This window comes from Tachypleus tridentatus, chromosome 2, assembly GCF_004210375.1.
Source record: "Tachypleus tridentatus isolate NWPU-2018 chromosome 2, ASM421037v1, whole genome shotgun sequence".
Taxonomy (NCBI): domain Eukaryota; kingdom Metazoa; phylum Arthropoda; class Merostomata; order Xiphosura; family Limulidae; genus Tachypleus; species Tachypleus tridentatus.
The window spans coordinates 77163867-77185186 of NC_134826.1; the positions used below are offsets into that span (position 1 = coordinate 77163867).

General features: G+C 35.5%; 2 protein-coding genes across 4 annotated transcripts in view; one reads left to right on the forward strand and one right to left on the reverse strand.

Annotated features, from left to right (window-relative positions):
- Positions 1–8633, reverse strand: part of MICU3 (Mitochondrial calcium uptake 3) — a 101234-nt gene extending 92601 nt beyond the window's left edge. For all 3 annotated transcript variants that reach the window (XM_076488652.1, XM_076488651.1, XM_076488653.1), the window contains exon 1: positions 8292–8633. In XM_076488652.1, the coding sequence (XP_076344767.1) occupies positions 8292–8567 (276 nt within the window). In that variant the 5' untranslated portion in view covers positions 8568–8633. The remainder of the gene's footprint in view (positions 1–8291) is intronic.
- Positions 8634–10622: 1989 nt separating this feature from the next.
- Galk (N-acetylgalactosamine kinase) overlaps positions 10623–21320 on the forward strand; it is a 43143-nt gene continuing 32445 nt past the window's right edge. The window contains exons 1-2 of the mRNA XM_076488657.1: positions 10623–10874; positions 20864–20907. The gene's annotated coding sequence lies outside the window, so the exon portion shown is untranslated. The remainder of the gene's footprint in view (positions 10875–20863; positions 20908–21320) is intronic.

Sequence of the window (21320 nt, forward strand, 5' to 3'; positions counted from 1 at the left end):
AGCAGAGTAAGAGAAGTTGTAAAGGACTTTCTCTAGCAAAATGGTAATGATCATAACCTGCCAAAAAGACTAACAGGTAAGTACAAGAACCACCGTCAGTCACCTGAAGTTGACCTTTCCAGTCTTGGTTCCGGATTATGGTGTCATAACAATCATTATCAAAAGGCAAAATAAGAAAAGTGTTAAAAGACATATAGCAAAATCGTAATAAAAATTAGCCAAATGTCCTGTAAAAAGGTAAAAGTAAAGTAAATGTAGTAAAATTTGTAAAAGGAAATAAAGGTAAAAACAAAACAGCAATTAAAACATAAAATGGCATAAAACTAATGTTGACATCCAGTCTACAAAGTTGTAAAGGACTTCCTGTAGCAGAATGGTAATGATCATAACACGCCAAGAAGACTAACAGGTAAATACAAGAACCACCATCAGTCACCTGAAGTTGGTCTTTCCAGTCCTGGTTCCGGGTTATGTGTCATTATGGCCAGTACTAAAAGGTAAAGTAATAAAAGTGTTAAATGGCATGCAGCAAAAGTGTAATAGCAACTCTCCAGGACGACTAACGGGTAGTTCAAATGGATAGTTCAAACAGCAGCGTTAGTCACCTGAAGTTGGCCTTTCCAGTCCTGGTGTCGAGTTATTTAATGTTCTGGCCATTTTACAATATCAAATTGAACTATAGAGATTAAGACTGAAAAGGGAACCACAATTAAAAAGGTGTAATGAATAAATATCAAACACTTAAATGAGGTTAAAAAGATTAATGGCCATTAAAAAACCAAAAACGTTATCAAGGTGGACAGTGTCATCATCACCAATAACACTGTCCAATGTTACAGACAAACCCTGGGACAGAACATGTTTAAAATAGTGCCGTCGTTGAGAGTCAAAATGATGGCAGGAAAGTAAAATGTGGCTTACAGTGATTTGAGTGTCACACAAACTACACATTGGTGCATCAGTTCCAGATGAAAGAAAACGATGAGTTAAAAAACTATGACCAATGCGTAGTCTAATTAGAACAACTTCCTCCTTTCAAACCTTAAGGAAGACAGATGGCCAAAGCCCAATATAGGGTTTTATTTGAAAAAGCTTGTTGTTAAGTTGCTCACTCCAAGTGGACTGCCAGCTGGCATGGAGCTGAGCCTTGAATACAGGACCATAGTCCATGTACGGAATAGGCACAGTGGTGACAGTGTCAGAGCAGGTAGATTTAGCTGCCATGTCTGCAAGTGCAAATACCAACATGGCCTGGTGTCCAGAAAAACTGGATAGAAGTAGATGTTAATGAGAAATGGGACAGTCGGTTTTGAATATCAATGAGAACAGGGTGTGAGCCAATGTGAAGTGATTCCAAGGCTAGCAGAGAACTAAGGGATTCAGTATAAATTGTGCAGTCGGAGTACTGCTCAGCTTCAATATGATCCAGAGCAAGAGATATGGCGTACAGTTCAACAGTGAACACAGAAGCTGTAGAGGGGATTCTGTGCACAACCACTGAATTGCAACAAACCATGGCAGAGCCCACAGAGTCACCTGATTTTGAACCATCCGTATAAATTGGAATAGAAAGGTTGTTCGAAAGATGTTCAGTAAATAAAAGACGGAACTTCCAATCGGGAGTATCCACCTTTTTCAGATGACTTAAAGAAAGGTCACATTTGGGGGCTGTAATAAGCCATGGGGGGATGGAATGACCAGTAGATTCTGCAATGTTTTGGAAGGATAGACCCAATTCATCCAATTGCACCTGGATGCGCGGGCCAAAAGGAGCAATGGCAGATCGTCTGTTTTGAAAAAGTAAGGTCCACTGAGGAAAGAAAACACATCCCCAAGTGGGATGCTTTGGTAAGGAGCGAAGTTTCGAAGAATACAGTAAAGACAGTTGCAAACGCCGAAGGTGCAGAGAAGGTTCATGAGATTCCACATATAAGCTCTGAACCGGGGAGGTGCGGAAAGCCCCAGTGCAAAGTCAAAGTCCTTGATGATGAATGGGGTCCAGCATCTTTAAGGCCGAGGGTCTGGCAGAGCCATAGATCATTGATCTATAGTCACGTTTTGAATGAATAAGAGCACAATATATCTTTAACATAGAACATCAATCCACTCCCCAACTGGCAGTAGAGAGGACACAGAGGATGTTGAGTGCTCTTGTGCATTTGACCCGTAGATGCTTTAAGTGTGGTATAAAGGTCAGCTTACGGTCAAAGATAAGCCCCAAGAACTTGGTCTCAGGGACCACTGGCAGCAAAACTTCACAGATACGGAGTTCAGGATGAGGGTGGATACCCTGTTGGTGGCAAAAGTGCATGCAAACGGTTTTAGAGAGAGAAAAATTAAAGCCGTTTGCTGTAGTTCACTTCAGTACACGATTGAGGGCAGTTTGTAGTTGCCGCTCAATACATCTCATGTTCAACAACTGACACAAGATGTGAAAGTCATCAACATAGAGCCCGTTTGCAACAGTGATGGCATTTATCTTTATACTAAAAAGTGTGACACTCAAAACACAGCGCTGAGGGACCCCTAGTTCCTGTACAAAAGAACGGGAAAGTGTCGAACCCACACGAACTTGGAATCTCCTGTCCATTAAAAAATTTTTAATAAGCATGGGTAAATGGCCATGTAAACCATATATATGGAGGTCTTGCAAAATGCCATACCTCCATGTTGTGTCATAAGCCTTCTCAATGTCAAAGAATATTGAAACAAGATGTTGGCATTTAAGAAAGACTTCTTTGATTGATGTTTCAAGTCGAATTAGGTAGTCCGTGGTGAAATGCTGTAGTCGGAACCCACATTGGGTGGGCAAGAGGAGGTTGTTTGATTCGAGGAACCAAACAAGACAAGCATTAACCATCCTCTCTAAGGTCTTACAGAGACAGCTCATCAAAGTAATTGGACGGTAGTGTGAAGGAATCATGGGATCTTTCCCAGGTTTAGAGAAAGGTAAGATAATAGCCTGGCACCAGGCATCAGGAAAAACATTCTCCTGCCTAATCCGGTTAAAAACAATTAGAAGAACATCAAGAAAAGCAGGAGAGAGATAGCACAGCATGTCATAGTGTATATCATCAGGTCCAACAGATGTACTACCAGACCGATGAAGGGCCATTTTCAGTTCCACCAGTGTAAAGGGGCAATTATAGTAAAAAAGACAGTCAGTATGAAAGGAAAGAGGTGAACGCTCTGCCCGAGTCTTGATGGCCAAGAAGGTGGAGGAACAAGCAAAAGTGCTAAATGCCTGGCAAAAGCTTTCACCTAGAGTATCAGCGATGCTCTGGACATCAGCTACCTCTTGACCATCAGAGAGTAAGATGGAGAGGGGGACAGAATTGTAGTGCCCACTGACCTTTCACATCCTGTCCCATATGACCTTGGAACTGGTGGTAGAAAATATGCTAGTTGTGAACTTAATCCAAGATTCCTTCTGGCTTTGACATGTGCACGGGCCCGTTGGAAAGTGATGCAGTTCGAAAGTGTGGGATATCTACGAAAAGTATCCCAGGCCCGTTTTTGAGCCTTCCATGCCAAGTGGCAAGCAAGATTCCACCACAGATGAGGATATCGTGGAAAACGTGTCGAGGTTTTAGGAATACACTGACCAGCTGCTTGTATAATACAATCAGTTACCGCTGCCACACAGTAGTCTATTGATCGCTGATTCACGATGGCAGGATCAAGTTCTGCAAGAGCAGTGAAAGTGGACCAGTCTGCCTGATCCAGCTTCCACCGGGGCACGCGGGTAGGGTGGCACTGACCATGGCCAGTCTCTCCCAAAAGTATAGAAAAATGATCATTGCCTAGTGGATTATTGTCAACCCTCCATGAAAAATGGAAAAATAATGATGGAGAGCAAACCGAGAGATCAATAGCGGTAAAGGACTGACTAGGTGCATGAAAATAAGTGGAAGAACCAGTATTGAAAAGAGAAACATTGTGATCAGAGAAGATATGCTCTACAGAGCAACCCCTCCTATCAATAACAGCACTTCCACAAAGGGGATGATGTCCATTAAAGTCCCCCAGGATTAGAAATGGAGACAGCAACTGTTCAACGAGAGAATCAAGGTCTGATTGATCATACGTCTCTACAGGGGACAGGCAGAGAGAACAAACAGTGATGGTATGACCCAAAGAAACACGAATGGCTATGACCTCCAAGGGTGTGTTGAGTGACAAAGACAGGGTGGGCACATGCTGATCAACTAATAGTACCACCCCTCCATGTACTCATCCATCACACAGCCTGTCATTTCTGTACAGAGAAAACTGCCAAATGATGACTGTATCATCAGGTTTTGGAAATGTTTCTTGTAAGGAAAGACATATAGGATGGTAGGAAGCAATCAGTGTTTTGATATCATCCAGATTAGAAAGTAAACCTCGACAGTTCCATTGTATCAAGGTGGTCATTTTTAATGATGAGTAAGTGAAGTGGCTGGAGAACCCTTCTGATTACGACCACATCTTTTTTCCTTACTGTCCTTATTCGGAGGAGGTCTATCGACCTCCATGGATCCTGCCCTGGGTCGATTGGGCAGGTCTTTGTTGTTGGAAGAGGATTCTAGTGACTGAGGACGCGAACAAATGATTGTTTTGCATTGTGGGGTTAGAGAAAAAGGTGTATCAGATGAAATGCCTGTATTTGAAACCGAAGGATGTGGATCTTGAGATTTGTTGGACTGTATGGGAGGAACAGAGATGGGTGTAAAAGTTGATTCATCAACCTTTTTAACCACGGAGGTCAAAAGGCTTTTCATCTGTTTGGAAAATGATTCTCTTGGAGGTACACAGAGATCTGTCTGCACTCCCACTGTAGTTGTGGAACGAAGTGCAGCAGCATATGTCCAAAATGGAGTGCCGGACAGCAATTTCCGAGCCTCAGGATAACTAATGTTACGGGTCGTTTTCAAACGCTGCACCTCTTTTTCCTCCAACCATTTTGGGCAAAAACGAAAGTAGGAAGAGTGGGAACCATTGTAGTTGACACAATGTGGGTCCGTGTGACACTCATAGGCATCGTGGTCCTTGCCTATGAGTGTCACACGGACCCACATTGTGTCAGGGAACCACGACAGAACGTCTTTGAATGGCTGAACCTCTGACATTGGAAACATCAAAAAGGGTTTGGAATGTACGGTCGTACCCAACAAATTAGATAACCTGCCTTGATGGTGGCAGGTGCACGTGGTTATGTAAATGTCAAAACAAGGACATTTGTCGGCAGTGTAACTCCATCTTTACAAGTAGAGATGCGCCTCATTGCAGAAACTCCTTGAGTGGAGAGACCAGCGAGAATCTCTCACTCGGGGACATTCTTCAAATCCCTCTCAACAATAACTCCTCGTGATGAATTCAAGGTAGCATGAGGGGTAACGTCAATAGGTACATCCCCAATTGCCTTTGAATTCAAGAGGAGTTCACTGTGTTGGGATGTAGATGTTTCAACCAATATGTCTCCAGATTGAAGCTTCTTTACTGACTTTGGAAAGCCAGCAAGTCCCTCTAGTCCCTTCTGAATAAAAAAAGGGGACATTTACCCTAAAGGTTTTTCTTAAAGAGAATGTAATATAAGAAAATGGGGTACAGCTGTTACAGATGTTGAAGATTGCTGCTCAGAGTCTCAAGATGTGGTTGTTTACCTATTGACTGTTTTTTCACTATTTTATTTAAATTTTTTGTTGGAAGATCCACAGGAAAAAAGGAAAATTTCGGTACCCACTGACCCCACCCACCATGGAGCCCTATGAGTGGATGCACTACAATGTCATGCAAGGACATTGCAGCAATGCCAGGGTTTTGTGAGCACTATATCCAAACACCAGCATCAGACACAATGTCCACAACACCCGTTGAGAACTTCAAACACTGGTACTTGGTTGACTCTAGCCCAAGTGGACCAGCCGACTGACCCAAGGGGGGCCACCCAAAGGCCGCCCGTCTACAGGAATTCAAGGCCAAAGTGGTGTGTTAGGGTTGGACCCCTCAACCACCAGGATCCTCTCCTCCCCTTCATGGGTCGCCACGCACGACAAACATGTGGGTGGATGTTTAGATCCCAGAGGAGGGATCTAAACCACATACAGAAATCCACACAGAGGGGTTAAAATAATGGCCTTTGACTTCTTTTTATAACCTTAAGACAGTACTGCTATAAACCAAAATAAAAAAAATGCTTCCACAACCGTGGTCAAACAAAAAAGAAGTTATTAAGCTTTAAAGACCCTAGATATTCAAAGTAAATCCTTCAAAAAATCACCATAAAAATTTTAGCACATAAAAAAAAACATCATTATTTGCCTGGCCAAGACTGGATATAAATGTTAATCTGACCTATATGAAAACAAATGTCTGTCACTTTATTTCTTGAAATAGGAGGAGTCATAAATTTCAAATTCATTTGTGCCATTAAGCCTTGTAAATGTAACAAATATTGGTATAAGCTTAAAGTAAAAACATAGTGTCGGATCACCTAGTCTAGAGCCAAGTACATAAAATTTACCAAAGAAGTAAATAATATCAATTCAATTTTAAATTGTTTCTGAATTAAGCAATTTTCTGTAATATCACCAGTTTTTAGTAAAACAACAAACCTCTTTAATAAACAAAAATCCTAAATTAAGAAATCACTGAATATTTTTCCAATGTTGTTGTCTATGCATTTCATTTTATACTTTCAGTATCAGAATAACAAGGTGAGATTATACTTTTGTTGCTAAGCGACATGACATAAAAGCCATTGCTGGAAGATAGTGTTACCAAAATGCAGTGGCTTTTGTCAATATTAGTGGTTGTTAGATATCTAAAACAGATTATATTATGAATGTCATAAATTAATTTTATGAATTATCTTAATTTTGACTGGTTCATAAAGGAAGTTATTCATGTTTGACTACCTCAGCCACACTATTCTTCCTCTCTGTTGATGAACCTTGATTTTGCAACAATTATTTATGTCAGTTAGCTGTGAAATGTGATATTAGTGAGATATACTGTGGTATGGGGAGTGGTAGTACTTAGCCTCATCATTTTTGATGAGAAATGTGCTAGGAAACAATACAACATAAATATCACTATTATATCATTATTAACTTCAATAAATAGAGGAATTACAAAATGTTGCAATAGAAAGAAATACCTTGTTCTGAAAAAAACAAGCAATATTCCAAAATTGAACTACTTCAAGTTCAATAACAATCAGCAATAATGCATTTTAACTGAATCTCATGAGCTCACTTGTTTAAGCTCAAGGCAGAGTTTTTATTCAGATACATTTCATACAACCTGCTAACGTAGATAATCTTTCACAACATAGATATCTGTGCATCACCACTAAGGGTAGCTTGTGCCAGTTTCATAATGAAAACAAACACATTTCAACACCCTCTGGCTAAAATGCAAATTAGTGCTTTAATATAACTAAAAAGTCACAGTTGAACTAAACAGCACAAGGAATAATAACTGAAAAGTAAACATAACTATAACCAAAGTAGAATATGCTATCTCACAGTATGATAAGAGGCTACAAATTTCAAATCTGTAAAAGATAGGCCAAGCTCCAGTTGAGAAATATTTATTTTTCTAACAGGGTAAATGACTTGTTGAAAGAGATGCCCTCAAAACAAAAAGCCAGCAATTTACAAAAAAAAAAATGAAGATGGGTTCTAAGGTTGCCTGAAAAGTAAAGGATAGTGTTAAATTCTTACTTTTCTCAACAACGTGTGTAAGAAAAGCCTTGAAAGACCAAACAGTTTGTCATTATTCCTTAGTTATAAACCTAATTTTGATGTTTAATAACTTAAATAAAGCTGATTAGCATTAACATTTACAAATGTAATCCAATTCATAAAATGTTATTTTGCAATGAAATGATGACATAAATAGCATTTCAATCAATCACAATTAATATTAATAGTAATAGTATTAGAACTTAGCATGATTATTAATAAATACCAGTGTATGACAAGCCCTGGTATTGGTAATTGTAATTTATATTGAGCAAAAGGTTTTCTTGGCATTGGATATATCAAATACAGTCTATCTGACATACTATATCTTTCTTTACTTGCATAACTTCTTATAATTATGTCATGATCAATTTAGTTTCCAATTAAAACTAAGAATGACAACAAACACTGGGCATAAATGTCATACTAGAGTGTACTTGGTGTAATTCAAATTGGGTGACATTTGTTAGTTTTGCAACAAATACTAAAGTTTATTTTATATATAAATGTACTTCTATGTTTAACTTTAAATCCATTAATAACGGTACGAGCTGTACTCACCAATGGCAACTGCACATTCTGTTTTGCATGCAAAACAAAATAAGTGCTCGAAAACTTCTTCCGTAATACCCAAAGGCCGATAACAAAACCGACACAGCCGAATCCAATTGTTGCATGTTTCGTGAAAGCATTTTTCTTGAATGCATTAAATTTATAACTTTTCCTTGAAAACGATGCATCTCGCTGAAATTGAAGATAGACGTCTGCAATCTTACTACAACGTTTTCCTAAAAAATCAATTCCACTCTTAAGCTTTGGGATATAGGAAGACGTCATTTTAAAAATACATATATACTCAGAGAGTCGCAAAAGATTTCACTCTCTGTCACTTCTATAACCTGTAAATCAACAAATAAAAATAAAATAAACAATAATTTGAATTGTTTGTAGGATATATGTATAGTAATTTGTTTTAAAAGGTAAACAAGCTAAAATTTAAATGAATATCAAGGAACCCAAGTTCTGTGGACAAAATAAATTATTATTAAGATTTAGATGTTTTTTCATTATTTTTTTAATATATAGCTCCTTCATCTGAATAAGATATTTGGAGTGTTACAATATTTAAAGAACTGAAATTCATATGTGTATTTTTTCAAAAAGAAGGTATTGTCGTATTTTGTTTAAACTTTAGCTTAAAGGATTAAAGTATCAGAATTCCTTCCAGTGGTTGAGAGGAAAGCTTGTGGACTTAAGACTCTAAACAACTATTCATCGTATTTTATCATTATTGGACACAGAGCAGATAATCTATCTGTTTATATCCAACGATGATCAACTTGCTGCTCTTCAAACACTGATAGGTGGCTCCTTAAAAGAGTATATTTCACTATACCTGTAATAAACAGTTTTGATGAAGGAGTATCAGAAAATCTATAAAAACATGCAGTTAAAAGATTTAACTGATGTTCCACTATATATAAAATAAGAGCATTTTGATAAAACAACAATTATATGATTTTATAAAATAAAAGTATTTATATTAACCGGTTTTTTGTTTGTTTGTTTATTTTGGAATTTCGCGCAAAGCTACACGAGGGCTATCTGCGCTAACCGTCTCTAATTTAGTAGTGTGAGACTAGAGGGAAGGCAGCTAGTCATCACCACCCACTGCCAACTCTTGGGCTACTCTTTTACCAACGAATAATGGGATTGACCGTTACATTATAACGCCCCTACGGCTGAAAGGGCGAACACGTTTGGTGCGACGGGGATTCGAACCCGCGACCCTCGTATTACGAGTCGAACTCGGGCTTTGTTAAAGTTACTTGTGATTTTCTGTAGCAAAAGAGATTTCAAAATGGAAAGTATCTTCAGTAACGTATGTTGCGTAGTACTGTCTCCCTCCCTGTTGTGGGTTGAACGCCTCTGAGATAAACTATTGTATAGATTTTTACAAACAAATAAACATTGGAATTGAGTAAAGAGTGCAGGAATATATAACAAGAGTGATTTTTTTATCACATGATTGGATTACAAAAATCTAATACACCCAGTGGTTGCAAAAAATAATAATAAAAAAAAACAAGTCGACTAACAAAGTTTAAATTGACTGCTATGATAATAGATAATTACATGAGCATCCACAGGATGGGCACTTGCTTCCTGAAATGTCAGAATACAATTTATTTGTTAAATGTATCAGAAAATGATAGTACTCAAATATAACTAACGAAATCAGGTTTGCATAATAAGCCAGAGCATTGCATTTAAACTTCCAGGCAAATGGTCTGCTTTCTGGAATGAATTTTGTGGACGCTTATGATAATTGTAAAAATTGTAAGAGTTTCTTTAAATACATTAAAGGATAAGTAAAACGATAGGGAAGGCACGGCATGGCCAGGTGTTTAAGGCACTCGACTCGTAATCTGAGGGTCGCGGGTTCGAATACCTGTCGCACCAAACATTCTCACCCTTTCAACCGTGGTGGCGTTATAATGTGACGGTCAACCACACTATTCATTGGTAAAAGAGTAGCCCAAGAGTTGGCGGTGGGTGGTGATGACTACCTGCCTACCCTCTAGTCTTACACTGCAAAATTAGGGACGGCTAGCGAAGACTTCCCTCGTGTAGCGTCATTATTATTTTTTAGGAAAACAAGGCTTGGAATTTTGTGGCGATACTGAAGATACAATTTCTCCCAAAATCCTGTCGATTTTCTGGACTCACTGAAAGATCATGCTTAAGATGATAAAATATTTAGAGTTAATTTGTATCATCTCAAGGCAAACATGCTATATATTTATCTCTCTTCTCACAAAATTACATCATCAATGTCACATGATATGATGTAGCTCAAAAAAAAAAAAAGATGAGGTGTAAAAGGTTGAACTGTACTGTGTTGTTGCTAATGAAGTGTCTTTTCATAAATTGGAACATTTACCAATATGTCTCCATTTTGTAGATAACGACTTTGAAATCAAGGAAAATATTATTAAGCTACAGGGGGTCAGAGCAATATATATTGTTTGTGCAACTAGAAAGATATTGACTGATGTTGAACTATCTCTAAATGAATTGCGTGGTCAAGGAGCATCCACTATGGGACACTATGAAAGGTCTACTGTCCAAAAGAAGTTCAAGGTATGCAAATCAAAGTTTTACACACTCATTATGTGAGTCTCTCACTTAATCTGGCTATCATAAAATCATGTTCAGTTCTACCATTTCGAAATTTATTGATCAAGTTTAAGGTATAACTATTTGGATTAAATCCTCTACTGCATATGAGAAACTATTAAGAGCAATCTACTAAATGACCATTTAGTGTGGACCAGCTTGTGTATTACTCTGAGTCAGGGAAATATTCTGCTTATGTCATCCATTCTTTCTTCAGAGATATGAGGTTACTGTGTATGAAGATGATAATTGTGAAATGTTTTATGGCAATTGGGCTGCTGAAAATAACAAAATTCTATGGCTTATCTAAAAATATTGGAATTCTTTGGATTCTTTGTTTTTCGTTGTTTGACAGCTTCACAACATTCCCTTTACTAACTGCAACATACTTCTGTAAATCTACAAGGTTCAAACCAATACTTTGTTTTTAGTGTTTCCCTAAGAGAACAATATTCTAACGAACTGACTTTGCTAAGACGCATTATCAGTAATATTTCCTTCAGATCTAATTCACTGTAAAGCAAGTAGCATCAATTCAGAAACTTATATCATTAAAACTCTCAAAGAGTTTTCTATCTCTGATATCACACAGGTTATACATCTTTATGGGGAAGATTTATCAAATCCTGATACTTGTAATGAAGAACTTCACTGACTGAAAACAATATGTTTCTCTATACCTCTCCAGAATAGGCCCCACATAGTGGTGACTACTTAAAAACATGCTTCAGTGTATCAAGTATATTTATGTTACTGAAACTCTTTACCACAATGCTTCTAAGTTCATGTTTATGTGAATGGTCAGCACCTGCTCTCTGCCAAATGAATAATTACCTGGGGTTTAAACAAACCAAAGAGGCCTGGCATGGCCAAGCGCATTAAGGCGCGCATTGCGCCGAACATACTATTCGTTGGTAAAAGAGTAGCCCAAGAGTTGGTGGTGGGTGGTGATGACTAGCTACCTTCCCTCTAGTCTTACACTACTATATTAGGGACGGCTAGCACAGATAGCCCTCGAATAGCTTTGTGCGAAATTCCAAAATAAACAAACAAACCAAAGAAAACTGGGCACTCTAACTTTAATACGTAATCATTATGACAATGCTATCAACATGGAAACTGCATGTAAGTTATTTACAAAAAATACCTCAAATTAATGGAGAATGCTAAGATGTTTACATGTATGCATGTGATTGCTAATGATTGAAAGAGTTAAATACTGTTGTTCTACAGAGATCTATAAATTAGTAATATAATTTAATAATTCTGTATATAATAAAATATTTTACTATAATAAAACATACATATTTATGCTAATCTAAGTCCAACTGCCCATGCAGTGTAACAAGAAAATGATGATCTGTTGACTTTTCATTTAATGTTTGTGAATGTTGTGTGAAAAGCTATGCAATTGTTTAAGCTATATTTCATGCAATTTTTTCTAGGTTTAATAACATAGCATTTTTTATAAGTTTTCTGAGGAGGCATGACCCCAAACCTGTTATCATGCTCTGCATGTTGATTGTGCTTCATACCATATGTGTTGACATTTGACTCACAAATCAGGAATTCTATTTTTTTTTTAAATGGCCTGATTAGTTTTTATTTTCTATATTAATATTGAAGTGCTCAAAATTATTTATTATTTAGTTTTATCTCTGTTACATTGGCAACCCTTGATTCAGAGAGTTGTTAAAATTGTCTTATTTACCCTTTGTTCTCTTGCTAGTAGGTGACATCACCTCTGCCTCCAAAGATGTTTATGTATTGTATACAGTATTTGGATTGAAGAGGTTAGAACAATAATATGCCTGGCTGAAAATTAAAATTGATCAATATTTCCAGAAAATAAAGTCATAAGGTGATTAAAGCCATTGAATAAAGAAAGCGAATTAACATTCGGTATATGAGCAAATATTTGTTGTTCAGTTCTCCATTGATGACTGAGAGGAAGGAACTGCTTTTTCAAAAGTATCTTCATGTTTATAGTCCTAGGGCATTCTATTTTGAGTGACAAAGTAATAATGCATGGGCGAAATATGCTGTTATTGTGAAGTAATTTATCTGACACTTGTCAAAAAATTGGTTCCATCCAGGATTATCGCATTAAGATTATACCTGGAATGAAAAGGTTATTATGGGAGGGAAACTTCAGATCTCCTAAACTGTTCTCTCTTGAAAATAGAATAATTAAAGGGAAGCTGATTATTGAATGAATTGATAGCTTCAATGAATCATCTCTTTCTCAAATTAATGGTAAGAATGAAATGACAATGGAGCACAAATGTAAATTTTTAAGTAACCAAATTTTCATTCTCTACTTAGGTGGTTAGTCTTTGGAATGAGTTATTTTCATATGTATTGAATGCCATAAATCTTGATAAATTTATGAGAAGATTTAATAAATATTTGAATGATAGAGGATGGCTTTGAGGGACTTACTAGACTGGAGGACCTAGGTGCATTAACAAATCTCAGAAAACTACTTTAGCTAAAAATAAATAATGATTATTTAAACACAAAGCACAGCACAACATTAAACTTAAGGACAACATGGGACTTATTTTCAATTCCAATCAGTCTTATGTATATAATAAATCATGTAATACAAATTAAAGTGCATACAATATTCTGAAAAAAACACACCAAAATATAATCTTATACAAAAAACTAACTAGAATTGGGCACAAAGCTACACAATGTACTCTCTGTGCTTTGCCCACCACAGATGTTTAAACCTGGTTTCTAGTGGTGGGAATCTGCAGCCATACTGCTAAGCCTCTGGGAGGGAGCTATATACATAAGAATTACTAAATACTCTGTTCATTTTTTTCATCACTCCATATATTAAAAGTATTCAGAAAGAATCAATGCTATAATATCAGGAAAGTGATGAAGTCAATGTGAGTTGAATAAACATTTCCAGTGTTTTTATTTAATGTATTAAAATAATACAGTGTTATTTTAAATCTGTAATTTATTCACGTTTCCAAGAAAATTGTTAGAATGATTTGGTTCAAGTTTAATTTGTTCCTTTTTTTTTTTAATCTCTTCACGGAACGCGGCTGTAATGCTGCAAGTTGTTCAAGCTCGTTGACACTCCGAACAGTAGCCAGGTGCATAGCTTTTTAACCTCCCTGAAATTTAAATGATATTTGTCAACAGTAATATAAGAGGTGCACAGATCCTGAAAGTATATCACTGTATAAGTTGGAATATCATAACATCCTCTTTTAGATAGCTCTCTCTTCCTCAAGCTCAAAATCCTCAGTTTGATAAGTGAAGTTTGAGTAGTCTCTATAAATAATACTTTCCTAAAGCTTAACGTACAATGTTACCTAATCTTTACTAAATACCTTTATAAATTATTAAGAGAACTTAGAGAGATAATTATAAAATGAAGCAACTGCTCTTCATCCTATACACAACTTAATTTGTTTTGTTGATAAATATTACTTAAAACTGTTTTATTCTGTTTTTGTACATTTGTGATCCAGTCGCTTTCTTTCTCAATATCAAAACTAGAGAACTCAGAATTACTCCATAATAAATATCCTGCTGAACCCTCTGTCATTAAGCTGCCCTATACAACTGCACTGAGAGTAACTAATTTTTTATATGTATCAATACAGTTTGAATATAGTTCTGATCATGCAAGTAATTTATTTCATTAATATTATTCCATTACAAGGTATAATTAAAATACATAACAATACAAACTGTATACACATTGCCAGAGACAAGAAGTAACACTTAATGGTGTGCCTTTGTAGTTGCTCTTCTCTGTGCTAATCCTATATCTGAAGAATGACGAGCGAGAGATATTAGTGTTAGTAAATATTGACTATCATAAAACTTTTGGTTAGCACCTACAAGGTGTTCATTCTGTTTTGGTTACTCATGTGGATATCAAACTCTGCAAGCTTACTCCTGTTTCTTTCCTATCGATTGTGGAGTCTGTTTTGTATGATGACCAAATAATAGTGGCAGGAATATGGCGTTGTTCCAGGATAGTTGTGGACCACTCTCATTGCCCTAAAGGCCTTAGAGAGCACAGCTAATAATATGTCTCATGCATGACCCGAGGATGACTGGATTGACCGAGCTGTCCAAGGATAGTGGGAGTCTTGTTCCACAGGTAGCAAGTGTGAATCCACTTAATGTTGTACTTGACCACCCAAGTTTATTTTTATTATTTTTTATAAGTATGACTCACAATCTTGGTTGAATTTTTCTGACTAACTAGATTTATTTTTACCTGAATTTCCACTCCTGACTTTTTCTTTTTGAGATCGAATTCTTGACCTTTTAACTATTTTAAAACGCTTTTATCTAACCAGTTGTGGATACTGAGTATGTTGCTATTCATACCCGAATCTTTGCACGATGACAATGGAAGGATCAAAAGGTAAGAACTTTCTGTTTGATTTTATTCATGTTTCGATTATTTCTTACAATTCCAGGAGCTGATCCAGTTATGTCATCAGAACCTATGAATAAGAACACATTCTTCTATAATGTGTTTGACATATAGGCTCTGTTAGAAAATGTTGGAACCTACAACACATAGCCTTACATGTCATAACCCAATCAACAGAGCCTAGAAGTGAGGATTGTTTTCAAACCTTTGACATCCAGCGCGCCAACCATCCAACTCACAATTACACTAGATCGAACATTTCTGAAAGTCGAGGAGAAAATATTATTTCAGCTAAATATAAAATTGAAAACAAATAAAATAGTCAAGTACTTCATTGGAGGGTGTTTTATTAAGAAGAATTTCTGCCACAAGATGTGTTCACATATGAACGAACCATTGAATTATTTCTCAAAGTAGAAACTTTCCATAGCTATGTTATTAGAGAAAGTCCACCAAATGGGAGGGTTGTTCCACAACACAACCATAATCCCAAAAGCAATGACAAAAGTGGCATAGCTATGACAGCAAGATCACAATTAGTACAAGGTCGTCCACTTTTTCAGTAGTTTCATCCAACATTCTATAGATAAGAATTGATAAGCCAGAATTCCCCACCAAACTCTTTACCGAAATAAAAGAACATTAAACATTAATAAGACCAAAAAGCTAAGTAGATGAAGACATAGAAATTGTGAAATTGTGTAACCACGGTGAAGCCCATCAGCTGAAGCATAGAGAGCTACCAATGTAGTTAAAAAGAAAGCGTCATTTTTAAAAGAATCTGGAACGATCTCTAAAGCACCAGACCATCATGGTACACTGTGACTGTATTGGAAGATTTTCGGTAGGATATCCTACAAGTGTGCAATTCCATTTCCCCATATATTGTGTAGTGATTTTATTCTTATATTTTAGAGTTTGTAAAGGTGTTTTTTATGTTGTGTAGTACACATATGCATAGACCTTAGAAATAAACGTATGTATTTTCTTTAGACAGTGTGATTAGTGTAAAGGGTTCTATTTAGTATATATATGCATAGTGTATCTTGTATTTTATTGCACAATTGTCTTTCTCTTTCTATATATATATATGCAAAGTTGGGCAATGATTTTATAAGTCCATAGAATGTAAATCAGTATATAGTAATAGTGTTGTTGTTGGTGGTGGTTTTTAGAACAAAATTACAAAATGGACTATGTGCTCTCTATTCACTGTGAGTAGTGAATTTAGATTTTAGCGTTATAAGCCTCTAACTTATCGCTGATCCACCAGGGTGTTATTAATAGTGCACTTTTGTATAAATGTATATATTGGTTCATAAGTAAGGTCAAGCACGGGTACAGAATTTTTGAAGGGTGAGCTTCAGTCTGTAAAAGGGCATATATGTATATATTATATTGATAATGTGTTTGTGACTTAACAATATGAAACGGATGTGGTAGTGTTTCAAAAGAAATTCTTTGGTTCGATCATTTGTGAACGTTGAAAATATATATTTTCATGATACACTTGTTTTAAGTTTCCGCTTATATCTTACTGAATGCTTTAATTTTTTTAGAGTTTTGCTTTGTGATTATAGGTATAAGATGCTGATAAATCTTTGAAATGACATATTTATTGTGTATTATGGCAATTTAATGTGTAAATAGGGATAATTTAGAAATAATGTTAATCGGTATTTAGATATTTATCATATACAAATTACACATACACACAGTTATTGAGAAAATAATCAGTATTTCAAAACGGTGTCTATAAACAAATTTATGTATGAATAAATATAACCTTAAACAAAAATTGCATGTATGTAGTACATACAAGGGGCTACATAAAAATACATAATTTCACAGTTAGTGCCCGATTTCGTAAACTAAATCATTACTCAAAATTAAACGAACAAGATAAGGTTAATTTCATTACTACTCAAATATATATAAAAGATACATATGCCTGGAAAATTAATAAGCAATAATATTTACAGGGAATTACATTGAATGAGTGTTAATAAATGTCCCTTTTAAAACACCTTAATTCTGAAGATTGTCATTGGAAATATAAATAGAATGACTTAATCAAATAACATATCTTTATCCATTGTTTCTCTTAAAATAATCTCTTGCTACGTCATCAATGTTCATTTGAAGATCTTGATGCATATTCGTCAAGCATACGTCGGCTAGTCGCGTTTCACCCATTCAATTCCTCGGTTTTCCGTTTTAATTTTGATCTGAATGAATAACCGAAGTAAAAATGTGCAGCGTAGACTTTGAAACAATAAAATGTTTTAAATCATTTTCCGTTAAATGAGAAAGGGGTTTTAATACGAACAATTAAGTTAAGCTTCTTCAAACTCATTTCGTTTCAATATTTTTGGTAAAATTATATTGAAGCTAAAGTATTTTACATGTGTTTTATTAATGCTTTACATACAGACTCTGTCATTTTTACCGACATCGTAACCACCACAAAAATATAAATCTAAATTGCTCCTTCTTTCTAGAACGGCTGCAGATTATAGCAAAAAATTACAATTATTTACAACAATGTGGACTCAGAATTTTTAATTCAATTTAGAAAATACGAAATAATTCTACACACAAAGAATAGAATGCTCTAAAACATATAGTTTATCTAGCTCTAACGTAGAAATAGATTAACATTATACATATTCCTGATTAAGCTGAGACCCAACAACGACCTCAAATTCCAAATTATTATTTCACTGTCCCAGACCTTTAGACCATATAGTTATCAATTCAGTGAAATCTTCGTCTTTTATTGGTCACACATAATACAACAAACACGTCAGATGGAATTTATGAAAAGATTTGAAAGCAAAATGCTCAGTGGAAAGTATGACATTTGACCAGTATTTTATTTCTGATTAAACTTTATGGGTAGCAAATTCTCGCTTGGAATTGATAATTTAACTACGTAGATTTAGTTTGATATGTATAATGTAAGTGCGAAATATCACGGAAAGTTAAATTCCTTCGAGAATAGCAGAAAATAATGAAATAAATAGTTTGAACTGGAGAAGAGTATACGATATACAGAAGGTGAAGTTTAGTATATATATATATATATATATACCCAAAAACAAGCCGAAACAAAAACAAATTAAACAAAAAACGCTGCATCAACTAAAATTATCCAAGGGCACAAGCTATAATATGGAATTATAAAATGTATCTCAGGTTTGGAGGTGAAATTAAAATAGTTATGCTACTAGAATTTGATCTATAAATTTAGTTTAAATGTCGAGTTTATTGATGTACATTAATAATAAAGGAGTTTAATTAAATTATGAATATATCTGTAAAATGTGACATACGAATTTTGACTTATTGGTAACAAAATGGTTAATATTATAAGTATAACAATAAGTCATTTCATACTAGCAGATAAACCTCTCACTTTACACAGTAGAACTTATTATACTAATGTATTAAATACATGAATATGGCCTTGGAAGGGTTCAGATCTTGTACTCATGCTCGGGGTACAAGCCTTCATGTAGTAATAAACATAGTATTTTCTCATATAAAACTATCAACAACCGTAAAAAAAGTAGGAAGAAGTGGTAAATGTACTTGTTTATCCCTGATCCACGCAAGAATAGACTTAAAGATTTAAACAAGATTGCAAAATTTCCATTGCACAAATGATTTTATTTTAATGGACAAGAACTTAAAGAATAGACGAAATTTAGATTAATGGGCAAACGAACAAGTCATGGGCAGGCACATTTCAAATTAGACAGTTATGAGTCTGTTCACAAATGCATTAAACATTGTAACAGCCTCTGGTTTCCCGCCAATATAAAAACGTCATCATACGAATAAGAGCGCATGACACCAAAACCTCAAGACACAAAAAGTACACATCAACATTTCGCATCATACACATATACGCAGATAGCGCGTAAACACACTCAAACTCAAGAAAAACATAAACAAGTGGAGACTACAAAACCCACAAGTATTCCAACAACGCGAAAGAGTAAAACCAATGTCAGAAGCAGCTAAAAATACGTTTTACGAATGTATAAGATAATACTGAATCCTTCAAAATCAAGAAGACTGCATTACATTAATAATAAAAATCAATATCCAACAGTTTACACCCATACTTCTTACGTAATACAGTGTAAATTCACAAACATAAATCTCTCAGAACATAACTAAACAGCTACAATAATCATACTAATATCACAATTAGACGAAATAAACAGGCATGGCCCTCAAAATGAAAGTAGCAACAGGAAACCAAAAGAAATCCAAACAAACTGTCCACAATATGTTGCATATTGAGAGCACTTCGTATCTAAAAGGACGACGTAGTTTGAACCCCCAGTACCCCATCCCTGTATCTGTTGCTGCGTAAAGTCGTTGTTTTTGTGTATTATAAAGTTAAAGGATTTTAATTTTGTGTTGCTTTATTTTGATGTATATTATTATTAGAGTCCATTAGAGGGTCAGCAGTAAGGTTATGTGCTTATAACACAATATTTTGATTTAATTCATTTTGATGGACGTAATGCAGATAGCCTATTATATAGGTTTATGCTACAACAAACATATATTTTAATTTTCAAAGGTTTGTATTTTATGTGTTAGTATGCATTCCTTTTTTAAATGTTATTTTTGTTTGGGGTGCTGATACTGTTTTTAGCTGTACATGCATCTTTTTTAAAAAAATGTTTTATTTTTTGTTTGAAAATGATAGCAATGTTTTAAAACCTTTTTAATTTATCATTTTTAAATGTTTGTTTCGTATGTACTAACAAAGTACTGGCATAGGGCAGTGTCACATGTTTGCTTCTCCATTAGCTAGTATTTAATTTCCAAAACTCTAGCTGTGCCTACAATTAGACCTAGTATCTAGTTATAAATCATATTCTTTTGCAGGAAAAATAATTATAACTTCCTTTGTAATATCCTGAAATAGATGGCTGTCTTTTCTGTTGGCGAACCTTCTAATGTCTTGGCACGTATGGCTCGGTATGGCCAAGCGTGTTAAGACGTGCGACTCGTAATCTGAGGGTCGCGGGTTCGCATCCCCGTCGCGCCAAACATGCTCGCCCTTTCAGTCCTGAGGACGTTATAATGTTACAGTCAATCCCACTATTCGTTGGTAAAAGAGTAACCCAAGAGTGGGTGGTGGGTGGTGATGACTAGCTGCCTTCCCTCTATTCTTACACTGCAAAATTAGGGACGGCTAGCACAGATAGCCCTCGAGTAGCTTTGTGCGAAATTCAAAAACAAAACTTTGCACGTCTCCGCCCTTTAGCTCGAACATTTATGGTTCCAAATCACGTGTATGAGGAGCCAATCTGACTTTTTTTTTGGTATTTAAAAGCTTGGCTCTTCCACATCAGGCAGATTTGGTGAAATAAAAATATTGTAACTTTGAAACGTGGAGATATTGTAAGCTTTCATTTAGTTTTCGTTTATCTGTAAAGATTTAACTCATCATTTGAGAATTATCGTTATTTAATATTTTAAGTTTATTTTTTCTTATAATTTACAGGGGGATGGGGCTTACAATGAGCTGAGGAGAGAGAACAAATAAAGGTTTGTGTTCACAGTATCTTTCATTCTACTTCCACACATTCACTATAAACAGTTGCTTTTGTTTTCATTTCATTACGTCTATAATTTGACTGTTTTATCAATAAAGATCATGGTTTTACATTCTGATGTGTTAACAGCTTATGTTGGATTTCAGAAAGAAAGTAACAAACTTATAATCTATGACAAAATATTTGTTGGACCTCTTTTATAGCAGACCCTATGGAAAGCTGTGTATTCAAATGCAATGGTAAAGTTGTCCTTGGCTACTACCAGATTTGCCAACAGAAATTAAACAGCTTTCTACCTTGGTACATCATGAGCAAGAGAAAATGGTCAATTAGTGAACCACGTTCTGGCCTCAGCTAGAACAAGAAGTTAGAAGTTATTCACTTGAGGATTACCTGGATCTAAAC